This window comes from Schistocerca piceifrons, chromosome 1, assembly GCF_021461385.2.
Source record: "Schistocerca piceifrons isolate TAMUIC-IGC-003096 chromosome 1, iqSchPice1.1, whole genome shotgun sequence".
In the NCBI taxonomy this organism is placed as follows: domain Eukaryota; kingdom Metazoa; phylum Arthropoda; class Insecta; order Orthoptera; family Acrididae; genus Schistocerca; species Schistocerca piceifrons.
In genome coordinates, this window is record NC_060138.1 from 197844316 (window position 1) to 197856719 (window position 12404).

Consider the following 12404-nt stretch of genomic DNA (forward strand, 5'->3'; position numbering starts at 1 on the left):
TATTTTTATATTTTCATTCTTTTTGAAGTATTACTATTGTGCCATTTTATCCATACTTATAAAAAGTGTAGCACAGGCTGTGAAAATCTTGGTATCTAGCGCTCAGACCAACACGTTATCCTCGTCATCGCCATCATCCTCATCATCACTTGTGAAGTAATAAACCAACTAACCATCAAAATGGAAACCGACAGATGGACACTAATGGAAAAAGCAGCTTATACTGTCGCAAGCCAGTACCCAGCGTTACGCTAGAAATAATGATGCAACTTCCAGAAACCATCTGAAGATAATCGTAAAAGGTTTAAAAGCCGGTTCATGGAATAATAAACAATTATTCAAAAAAGTGACTGGTTGCGGTTTTGTGTATTTAGGTATAGTTACGTTATTATGAGGGATGCGTCATTACATAGATACAAATGCCTAAAGCGTACGAAGCTTGCCGTAAGTGACCTACTATGAGAGCTTAGTGCAGCACTCGCTAGCCCACTTACCCTTGTTCCTTTAGGGACTCAAGGCTTCTGGCGTACACTTCCAGCACGTCTTCCTCGGTAACGATAGGCAGCGTGTCTACCAAGTCCACGGTCTCCTCCTCACTTCCCACGTTCACCAGCACAACTACAGACGCCATTTCGTTCACTGACCTGCGAACACAAACGACTGGTTAAGCACTCTGCACTCTGGGCATGGCTCACTCTTTTGGAGATAAGTACAACAAGTACTGTTTAACAGATAGGTCACAAAGGATTATGTCAGATGACTCATGAAGGTCTCATGATGAATCTTCTTCTCAGTTGGGACAAATTACTAGTGGGGCTCCACAGGGTTCAATTCTGGGACTACTACTGTTCTTCCTCCATATAAATGACTGTTCATGGTACACTGATAAAGCACAGTTAGTGCTCATTACTGATGATAAATGCATCATAACCAAACCTGACAGAACTGCAACAACAGGAGGAATTATTTAAAAGCATTATTACTTGGTCTGGGTAACTGTACTGCCACTTAATTTTAAAAAAAAACACACAGTCATGCAATTTAATACAAGGCGAAGTATATCGTCATCAACAACAATACAGTACTGCAGAAAGAAATGAAATTCAGTGTTCAAAATTCCTGGGTGTGCATATTTATCAGAACTTGAACCGGAAATCACATAAAATAAAGCATTTCGAACATCTGAGTTCAGCTACGTTTACTGTACGCCAAATGACTGACTTTGGTGATAAAAGCATTAGAAAATTAATTTACTTTCCGTACTTCCAATCATTTATGTCCAATGGAATAATTTTCTGTGCAAATTCGATACGTATGAAAAAGTACTCATTACACTGAAAAATGCCATAAGGATCATATCTGGTGTCCATAATCGAACCTCATCTAGGCCACTGTGGGCACACTAGCAACAGCATCACATTACGTTAATTCTCTTATGAAGTTGGTTGTGAAAAATTAGACACAATATGAAAGTAATAGTAACATATTTAAGTATAACACCGGGAACAAAAATAATTTCCATTAAATGCAGCTTAACCTCACTCGTGCACAAAAATGAGTAAAGTATGCAATCATAAAATAATTCAGCACCTGCCTTGTGAATGAAACGTGCTGGCCAATGACGAAAATTAAAATTTTAAAAAATGGAGATCATTTCTGCTTGACAACTCCTTCTTCTCCATAGACGAGTTCGTCAATAGATAGTATGCTAGAGTGATGCGCAGAACATTAAAAAACTGAACTGAACTGAATTAAATTAAATTAATGGTGTATTTAATACTTTTGTTGTCTCTGTGCTTCAAATGTCCAATAGACAATTCGTCTATGGAACACAATAAGTTGTCGACGGGAAACGTGTTGACTTTTATTTTTAGTCTTTTGCCATCAGTGAAGAGATCGGTCTGTTCTGTACCATCGTACCCTTCACAGCCCGATCCAATTTCAGCAAAGAGTAGTTCAAAAACAGCTGTCGCTACGATTTTCTTCCAGGTTTAGATTTTCAATTATTTGCAAAACGCTGTATTTGAAATGGTCTTCTTTCCTTCACATGTCGTGACTACTTACTGCATTTGACATTGGAATGGCATCAGTTCGATCCATAGAACAGAATATGCAGTCATATAAAAGCTTTAAAATGCCGTTAAGGTTTGGAGGGCAACCATGCCGAAATAAACAACAGTTTCAGTCGAAATATCTTATAATGTACATAAAACGGCTGAAAGAGAGACATAGCGGCGCCATCTTGGTCTCGTTCTAGAAAGAAAGGAAGCAAATTTGTGTGCGACAGTTAACAGCGTCCAGAGACAGTGAACTGCTCACACTTGAGATGAACGCTCTATTATCGAGTTTACGATTTCGTAACGAGTCATTAAACGGAATAGTATTTGAGGCACAAACTATCCGACGGGTGTAAACGAAGTATTATCTTGAAGATGATTTGGTGTGTTACAGCTCATACCGGTACCCATGTACCTTGGAAAAGAAAAGAGCACATGTGAGATTGTGAACTGGAAAATGTTTGATAATTTGATGGCAAAATACGGAGCATATAAATACCGCGTCTGGATCTAAAGCACAGGTGTCAGTGGAGCCCAGCTCAGATGCGGGTGAAGTTTCCAAAAAAAAAAAAAAAAAAAAAAAAAAATGGTTCAAATGGCTCTGAGCACTATGGGACTTAACATCTGAGGTCATCAGTCCCCTAGAACGTAGAACTACTTAAACCTAACTAACCTAAGGACATCACACACATCCATGCCCGAGGCAGGATTCCAACCCGCGACCGTAGCAGTCCCGCGGTTCCGGACTGAGCGCCTAGAACCGCTAGACACCCGCGGCCGGCACACTGATCTTTAGACGCGTGTAAATTGTTATATATGGAGTTTCGTATGAAACTCTTTGTGCTACATATCGCTGCCACGGATCGTAACACATCTTAAATGTAACGTCCACTGTTCAAAGTGCCGTCAGTGCGAACAGGAGGTGACCGAGAAGTGTAACCAATGGCACCCCATACCATCACGAAGGGTGATACGCCAGTATGGAGATGACGAATAACGCTTCCAATGTGCGTTCACTGGGATGTCGCCAAACACGGTTGCGACCATCATAATGCTGTAAACAGAACCTGGATTCATCCGAAAAAGTGACGTTTTTCCATTCGTGCACCCAGGTTCGTCGTTGAGTACACCATGCAGCGTCAAGGGTAACCGCAACCATGGTCTCCGAGCTGATAGACCATGCTGCTGCAAACCTCGTCGAACTGTTCGTGCAGATGGTTGTTGTATTGCAAACGTCTGTTGACTCAGGGATCGAGACATGGCTGCCCGATCCGTTAAAGCCATGCGGTTAAGATGCCTGTCATCTCGACTGCTAGTGATACGAGGCCGTTAGGATCCAGCAGGGCGATCCGTATTATCCTCCTGAACCCATCGATTCCATATTCTGCTAACAGTCATTGGATCTCGGCCAACGCGAGCAGCAATGTCGCGATACGATATACCGCAATCGCGATAGGCTGCAATCCGACCTTTGGCAAAGTCGGAAAAGTAATGGTACGCATGTCGCCTCCTTACACGACCGATGCCTGGTCAGGCAACGCCGGTCAACTGCTCTTTGTGTATGAGAAATCGGTTGGAAACTTTTCTCATGTCAGCACTTTGCAGGTGTCGCCACCGCCGCCAACCTTGTGTGAATGCTCTGAAAAGTTAATCATTTGCATATCACAGCATCTTCTTCCCGTCGGTTAAATTTCGCGTCTGTAGCACGTCATCTTCGTGGTGTAGCAATTTTAATGGCCAATAGTGTAGGAGATGAGGTCTGGCGGAGGTGAAGCGTTGAAGACGAATCGTCAGTCGAGCCCGGCTAGCTCAAACGATAGAGCAATTGCCGATAAAATGTCCATCTCACTACCAACGACGAAAGAGGCGACGGCACGGAAGAAACATCGCGACCAGCAAAGGAGGCGTCCACCAAACATCGTGGATGTAAAGAACCCTCATGTTGTAAGGAGGTGTGACGGACGTTACACGCGCTTACAGTAAGTACAGATGTCCGATCAGCATGGCACATCAGAGTCAAGGCTAAACAGGTCAGCTGATGGCGCTTCGACGAACTCGTCTTTATGTGTGGAATGCGGAGTACTAGACACGGACGAGCACCGTCGCAGATGTGGTGCAGCGGAAGACGTATGGCGCTTGGTGCGACAAATTTTGGCGTACTGTCTGCAAGTAACCCCGGAACATATTGCATCTCGGCTTTTCCCGATGAACTGTATTTCCCTAGCACCAAAATGATGGCACGGGCACGTGGTGAACTATTTATTTCACGATGGACATAAAGATATACTAGACCTTTGGAACCTCCTACAAGAATGTCATAGTAAGATTGTACTGAACCTGAGGTACAGCTAATTTTTTTCTAAGTATTTAGAGAGTGCCCTACGCGAACCTCCACACAGCTGGATCAACAACAGATAAGAGAAGATACCCATTGACTGAGCTGACGGGAACGCTATCGGCTGCTGGTGGAATAACCTACTACATGCTCGAAGACATATCTGGATGATGGAGAGTAAGGAGAGCAGCGGCGCACCGCTCTGCGTCATGCTGCGTGGCACAGTACCCATAAATTGCCTCAGCGTAGAAGAGTCCCAGGATTATTTGTTTCTTCACTTAGTGCACGATGCGGTGCTAGGACTACGTATTCTAGACATGGTACTTATAAAAAAAAAAAAAACAATGGCCAGGTCTCGAGTCTGACCCCTGCCCAGTCTGCACCCCATCGGACTCTCCAAAAATGTTCAAATGTGTGTGAAATCTTATGGGACTTAAGTGCTAAGGTCATCAGTCCCTAATCTTACACACTACTTAACCTAAATTATCCTAAGAACAAACACACACAGCCATGCCCGAGGGAGGACTCGAACCGCCGGGACCAGCCGCACAGTCCATGACTACAGCGCCTGAGACCGCTCGGCTAATCCCGCGCGGCTCGGGCTCTCCTTCCCTCAAATAAAAGACACGTTAGAGTCCCGGCCCGGTACAAAGTTTTAACCTTTCCGAAGCTTCAGGATGGATAAATGTCTGCTCGCTGTTTTGGTTGAATGGTGGGGTACTGCTGAAGTTTCATTGAGATGGGATGTGGAGGTATGGAGATTGTGGAGCTGTATGGAAAGGTCGACACAGTTGATATAGGCGTGGCAGCTGACTGAAATACGGGAGGCTTCTGGGAAAGAACGTAGTTTTGGTCTTCAAATTGACATATTTTACAGGATTCGTGAAGATGTTCCTGGATTTTGAGGAATTTACTCATCGGTTACAGGATGCGAATGGAAAAGGGAAGGCGGATATGGAAGGTGAGGTGAAGCTCATTCCGTTATGAGACTTGCAGTTAGGAGTACAATGTTAGAAGGCGACCGACCTGGAGAAGGCAAGCACGTTGCCCGAGCTGTTGACCTTTGTGTCGCCGGTCTGCACGGCTGGGTCGGCGCGCAGCTGCACCAGCTGGCGGTACGTCTTGAGGTGGCTGCGGTCGTCCGCCTCCTGGGCCGCGGCGTTCAGAGTCTCGTAGTTCTCGTTGACGGGCAGCCAAGTCGCGTCAGTGGTGTTGCTGAAGCCTGAAAAAATGTGCAGTAACGTCACCGACGGCTCATATCGCTGCAAACAGTACTCAGCTGTGGATGAAAGGTCCTGACGGCCGGGCGAGGTCACTGTTATGTCCTCAATAATCGATCTGACGATCTCACTGCTGCTATCTTGTTGGCGAACAGCTGTTCATGAAATGGCTGGACACTGTCAAAAGCGTCAGTGTCGCATCTGTACGTAAAAGCAGGGGAAGAAGTGAGATTAGGGCTATAAGCCCATTGATGAAAAGCCCCTTAGGTTAGTTAGGTTTAAGTAGTCGTGGTTCAAACGGTTGTGAGCACTATGGGACTTAACATCTGAGGTCATCAGTCCCCTAGAACTCAGAACTACTTAAACCTGACTAACCTAAGGACATCACATACATCAATATCCGAGGCAGGATTCGAACCTGAGACCGTAGCGGTCGCGCGGTTCCAGACTGAAGCGCCAAGAACCGCTCGGCCACCACGGGCGGCAGATGTTAAGTCCCATAGTGCTTAGAGCCATTTGAACCATTTGACAAAGCTGTACAAGGAAACTGTCCGCGTCATTTTAAAATGCACCATGACGGCATTCGCCCTAATCATTTCACCGAAATCATTATTCTGGTTAGCTGGACGTGGGTTTTCAAACGTGCTCGTCCGACAAACGAGTCCAGCGTCCTTGCAACTCTGGCATCTCAGTCTACCTAAGAGGAGCTTCTTCTACTCTTCCATGACGTAAACGTTAAACTTATTAATTCCACCGTTATGTAACGGTGGGACACTGTCGTTTTGGAAAGTATCAAGCCATTGCAATGGTTTTACCTTTCATTATTTTTTCTTCAACTTTTCCACTACGACCTCAGAGAGTGAAACAAAATGGCGGCTTTATGTCTACATTTACAGTAAATACAAAAATGTTAGAACAAATAAAAAGATTAAAATACTTACGGTGCATTACACAGGAGCTTCAAAATGGATATAACACTGAGCGAGGTGGCGCAGTTGTTAGCACACTGGACTCGCATTCTGGAGGACGACGGTTCAATCCCGCGTCCGGCCATCCTGATTTAGGTTTTCCGTGATTTCCCTAAATCGCTCCAGGCAAATGACGGAATGGTTCCTTTGAAAGGGCACGGCCGACTTCCTTCCCCATCCTTCCCTAATCCGATGAGGCCGATGACCTCGCTGTTTGGTCTCTTCCCCCAAACAACCCAACCAAAATGGATATCTGGGTTTAAATGCTTTGTAACATTTATTACATTCAACTTACAGTTATAAATAACACGTCAAATGAAAGAAAAATTTTGACAGAGTTTCTTGCAGGTGTTCAATGTGAGAACCATCCGTCACATGCCACACATCGAGTCGATAGGCAAGTGCTACCCAATCCTTGATGACTGAGTCTGGAATAACTGATGCAACAACTGTTTCAGTCATGTTTGTTAAGTCGGGTAGATCAATTGGTAGCGGAGGCACATGCATATGATTCCTTATGAACCCCACCACCCCCCCCCCCCCACCCCCTCTCCCAAAGGTAAAATCGCATGGCTATCGATCAGTTGGACGTGGAGGCCGTGCGAAACAAGCTCAGTCATGCGGCCCCTTGCGCCGAATCTAGTGGTTGGATAAAAGCCCTTTAGCCAGTCGCGCACTGAGTAATGTCAGTTATCTCGCCATCTGGGTGCCAAATAGAGTTCTTTCATTCAGCTTCTTCCAGTAGAGGAAACAGCAATGGTTCTAGCGCCTCAAGAGGAGAAACAGCAGCTACAGTTGCTTCACCGAAAAAGAAAGGTCCATAAACTTTCCTCCGGGATGTGGCACAAGAAACGTTTAGTTTACGATGTTCTCGTTGATACTGTATGCGCCGAGAAAGGTGGCTCAATAGTTAGCACACTGGACTAGGTTTCGGGAGGACGACGGTTCAAATCCTCGTCCCGCCACGCTCATTTAGGTTGTCCGTGATTTCTCTCAATCGCTTCAGGCAAATGCTGGGATGATTCCTTTGAAAGGGCACGGCCGATTTCTTTCACCAACCTTCCCTAATCAAGCTTGCACTCCGTCTGTAATGACCTCGTTGTCGACGGGACGTTAAACACTAATCTCTCCTTCCTCCGATACTGTACCATCTCATTGGGATTTTCTGACCTCCCCCCCTCCCACCCTCACCCTCCCAGATGAGCAAATTGTGCATGTTCATATTTCCACTTAGGTAGAATGTCATTTCATTACTGAAGACGAAACGATCCACAAAAATTTCATCATCATGCAGCAACATGTCGCTCGCAGAGTTGGCATGTAAACTGTACTCTGTAGGCTTTAGGGCTCGCAGCAACTGCAAATGCTAAGGACGTAGTTGTAAGCGTCTCCTTAAGCCTCCACACAGACGTCACGGGAATTGCTGCTATTCACGGCCAGCCTTCCGAACTGATTTCTGGGGCTACGCATGAAAGACTCTCTCACTTGTTCACTGTGCTGCTAGCGCTTTCTAACGGAAGACGCAGGAAGCAATGCACGTAAACAGGTATAAAAACAAAACTGTTGGAGTTACTCTTACATTTCATGTATTGTTTATAATTTTAAGTTGAAAGTAATAAATGCTACAAAGAGATAATCACTGTATTACACAAAGATGACATTTGATTTCATCATGAGATAGAGACATCTCTACAAAGAAATACTTTCAAAGGAAAGTAAAGCAACTACAACTGCATACAACGTTTAGTCATTCTTATTTACAATGTAGGGAAACGAAACTTGTGTAACAACAGACAGGATGCACATAGAATTCAGATTGCGAAAATAAAGTCGGCAAACACGGAGCAGATTACTCAAGACTAAATCGAAAGCAAAATATCGAAATTAGAACAGAATTTGGCCTGAAGATTCTCACTGAAACATTACAAGAACACGGAAGAAAACGGAAAGACTATGTCAGTAAAATGGAGAACAACAGATCGCTGAAAATGGTGTACAAGTACAGACAAATGGGATGAAAAAGCGCAGGAGAAGTCGAAACGAGACAGAAGGATAAAGCTCATTTCTGTGAGTAGCCATGGGAGGCCAAGGCGAATACATATGAAATAAAATGAAGACCTCGAGTTTACATGTGTCTAAACTGCAGTGCAATGCGGCTCCAACGTATGAAACTATCCAGTCGCGCAATGGTGTCAAAGCCGAGGATGACAAGTAAAAGCCGAAGCACTCATCTCGTCTTTCGAAATGATTTCGCTGCGGAAAATCATATTACAATTTCTCCTTTCCACTGTTGCAGCAACGACAAATTGGCAGTTGATGTGATAAGTGACGGAAGAAAAATAAAAAAAAACTGTTTGTTAATGGAGAACACATGAATGTGTCTAACGAGATAGTTGTAAGATTCTTCATGGATCGTATGTTAAAAAAACTGCCTCCATTGCAGATATTTATCTCCTTGTAGTAGTAGTTTATCGTAAGTTGCTGGAAAAAGCAAGTGTTTCGAGTGACTGGAATAAGGCGCATGTCACAGCCATTTTTAAAGTCTAGTTTACACCGACACAGTGAGTTGTGAAACTCATTTCTTGAAACCAGCGTTGCCCAACTAGTTTCGTAAAAGGCTGCCTATAAGGTGACATCAATGCAACGTTTAGTTGCGACATACTATGAGAAGTGAAGCCCCATTTTCGTTTCTGAAATGGATGTTGTGGCAGTTACGCAGGTAGTCGTGAACTTCAGGTTTGTCCGCTTAAAATCAGAGCAAAAGAAAAAGTATAAACGTGTTTGAATTCATCATTTGATAAAGATATGTCAGCTCAGACGGCCTGGCACGAATTTTTTTTAAATTACTCCGGAATCTTCTTCAACCACATAATAAAGTCAGAACAATTCACGGATCATAAAAGAGTTAAGTGTGCTATAAGCATAGACGATATATCACTGTGTGAATCATTATCATCGAAATTGAAACTAGAGGCCACAGTTACTTCTTAAGTGAAAATCTTTATTCCTCGTTCTTCTAGCATCTATTCGCGTTCCAAAGTCCCGACTGTAAAAACGACTTTCGTACATCAAATCCTTCCCTTTGTATTCTTTCGGTAGCTTCCCCATTTGCATTTTCGTAAAGGTGCTTTCAACGTAGTAATTGTCTGAGGATGGCTACATATTGACCTAGGAGCACCTGCAGAAGGGCTTCATACTGACCTAAGAGCATCTACAGAAGTTCCTAAATGCGGAAATAGATCTCCATTATTATTATTCCTTACAGAATTTTGTTCTTATTATTTCTAACTGAATCTATACTCATGCTCATAAATTAAGTATAATGTAGATACATGGTGAAACAACGCTCTGGTAGGCGGTTTGCGGGTTTAAATCACATCGGGGTATGACCAAGGGGTCTATTTGACCTGCGGTCGTCGCACGGTGGCGCTGGCAGCAGTCCACATACCAAGAGGTGTGTTGGTGTATGTCAGAGTACGGTGCAGCGAGTAAGTGTGCAGACGTTTTCAGACGTGCTAATGGAGACTGTGTGTTGAAAATGGGTCAAAGAGCACACATATTGATGACGTTATGAGGGGTAGAATACTAGGGCGACTGGAGGCTGGTCAAACACAGCAGGTCGTAGCACGGGCTCTCCGTGTGCCACAAAGTGTGATCTCACGATTATGGTAACAATTCCAGCAGAGAGGAAACGTGTCCAGGTGCTACAGTACGAGACGTCCACAGTATGCAACACCACAAGAAGACCGATGTATCACCATATCTCACCGCAGACGGCCACGAAGTACTGGAGATAGCCTTGCTCGGGAGACCTGCAAGGTGCATTCCACTGACCCCTGGTCACAAGAGAGCCCGTAAGGCCTGGTGCCAAGAACACAGTACATGGTCATTGGAACAGTGGTCCTAGGTTATGTTCACGGACGAGTCCAGGTACAGTTGATTCTCGCCGGGTTTTCATCTGACGTGAGCCGGGAACCAGATACCAATCCCTTAACGTCCTTGAAAGGGACCTGTATGGAGGTCGTGGTCTGATGGTGTGGGGATTATGATTGGTGCACGTATACCCCTCCATGTCTTTCACAGAGAAACTGTATCAGGTCAGGTGTATCGGGACGTCATTTTGCACCAGTATGTCCGCCTTTACAGGAGTGCAGTGGGACCCAACTCCCTCTTGATGGATGGTAACGCACGGCCCCACCGAGCTGCCATCGTGGAGGAGTAACTTGAAACAGAAGATATCAGGCGGATGGAGTGGCCTGCCTGTTCTCCAGACCTAAGCCTCTTCGAGCACGTCTCTGGCGACGTATCGCTGCCCGTCTTCAAACCCCTATGACACTTCAGGAGCTCCGACAGGCACTGGTACAAGAATGGGAAGCTATACCCCAGCAGCAGCTGCTCGACCACCTGATCCAGAGTATGCCAATCCATTGTGCAGCATGTGTACGTGTGCATGGTGATCATATCCCGTGATGATGTCGGCCTATATGCGTAGGAAACAATAGCGTTTTGTAGCACATGTGATCTCGGATGGTTTTCTCAACTTATCGGCAATACCGTGTGCTTACAGATCTGTGTCGTGTGTGTTTCCTATCTGCCTACGCTATTAGCGCCAGTTTTGTGTAGTGCCACGTTGTGTAGCACCACATTCTGCGATTATCCTTAATTCATGAGCATGAGTGTATTTTTGTCAGTAATAGCGAAATCGTCAGTTCTTCGATTATCGAGTGCCTCACTCACAAGTCGTTCTTGAAACGATATTCGTGAATGCACCACTAACACTTATGCATAGCGCACCTGCACAAAACTCAACCGTTTTCGGAGTTGCCGATTCCATGTCGCTTTTATTGAAACTTAACGTAACCCAAAAGCACACGCAACTGATAGATTCGTGTCGTGAAAGCTTGAACGACCCAAAATGATTAGTTTCACCAACGACTTCCGCCACAGTGGCTAGCAGCACAGTTTCGAATCTTTGTTCCTCAATGTAGTATACTATGCGGCTGCTCCCGGTGGGGGTTCGAGTCCCCCCTCGGGCATGGATGTGTGTGTTTGTCCTTAGCAGTTAAGTCCGTAAGACTTCACACACGTTTGAACATTTTTGAATGTAGTATCTCCGTGTAAACTGGACTTCGGAGGGATCGTCCAACTAAAGCGCGTAACTGTGCACTTGAGCTGACTTCAGTCTGTTACAGAATATACAACGCGTTTAGTACCCTTGTATGAAGACATTTAGCTAGACAAAAAATCTCGTCTGTAGCAAACTGCGATTTTGTGGTGCTCAGCTCTCTCCGCTCGACAATAAAATTCAGAAGACAGTTCTTCCTGTTTCATACCATGTTCCTTGGTTTCGAGAAAGGGGTGGAGTACAATTCGGCAATGTCACCTGCTGCAAAAAAAAAAAAAAAAAAAAAAAAAAAAAAATAGTTCACAGAATTTCATATAAGATTTGTGGCTTTCTAAGCAGACAAAGCCGTCGCCGTCACCGTGGAAATGTACAGCGTATCCCAGTTCCTTGAGAACTATTGCTATAAGAAATAACTCATGGTTTAGGTTCATAAAATCACTCTGTTTATTCATAGCCAGTACACGCCAAAAACAGTTTGAGAAGTGTTACGAAAACAGACACTACAGTCTTTTTTTGAAACTGCATTTAATAGTGCAGTACAATTTTCTTGGATGCCCTCAGCTGTATCGTAACTTTGTCCTTTATAGCCAACTTCAATTCCGGTTGAGCTACCAGAAGTTGGTTCGAGCCAAATCTGGCAGATACGGCGGGTGACCCACTTCATTGATCCATCTACAGGCTAAAACCTCGCGAACAATC

At 44.6% G+C, this 12404-nt stretch overlaps 1 protein-coding gene across 1 annotated transcript in view; it reads right to left on the reverse strand.

Annotated features, from left to right (window-relative positions):
• LOC124799287 overlaps positions 1 to 12404 on the reverse strand; it is a 292389-nt gene that overhangs the window by 200836 nt on the left and 79149 nt on the right. Inside the window, exons 8-9 of the mRNA XM_047262901.1 lie at positions 5419 to 5614; positions 495 to 644 (exon numbers count right to left, since the gene is read on the reverse strand). Coding sequence (XP_047118857.1) covers positions 495 to 644; positions 5419 to 5614 — 346 coding nt within the window. The remainder of the gene's footprint in view (positions 1 to 494; positions 645 to 5418; positions 5615 to 12404) is intronic.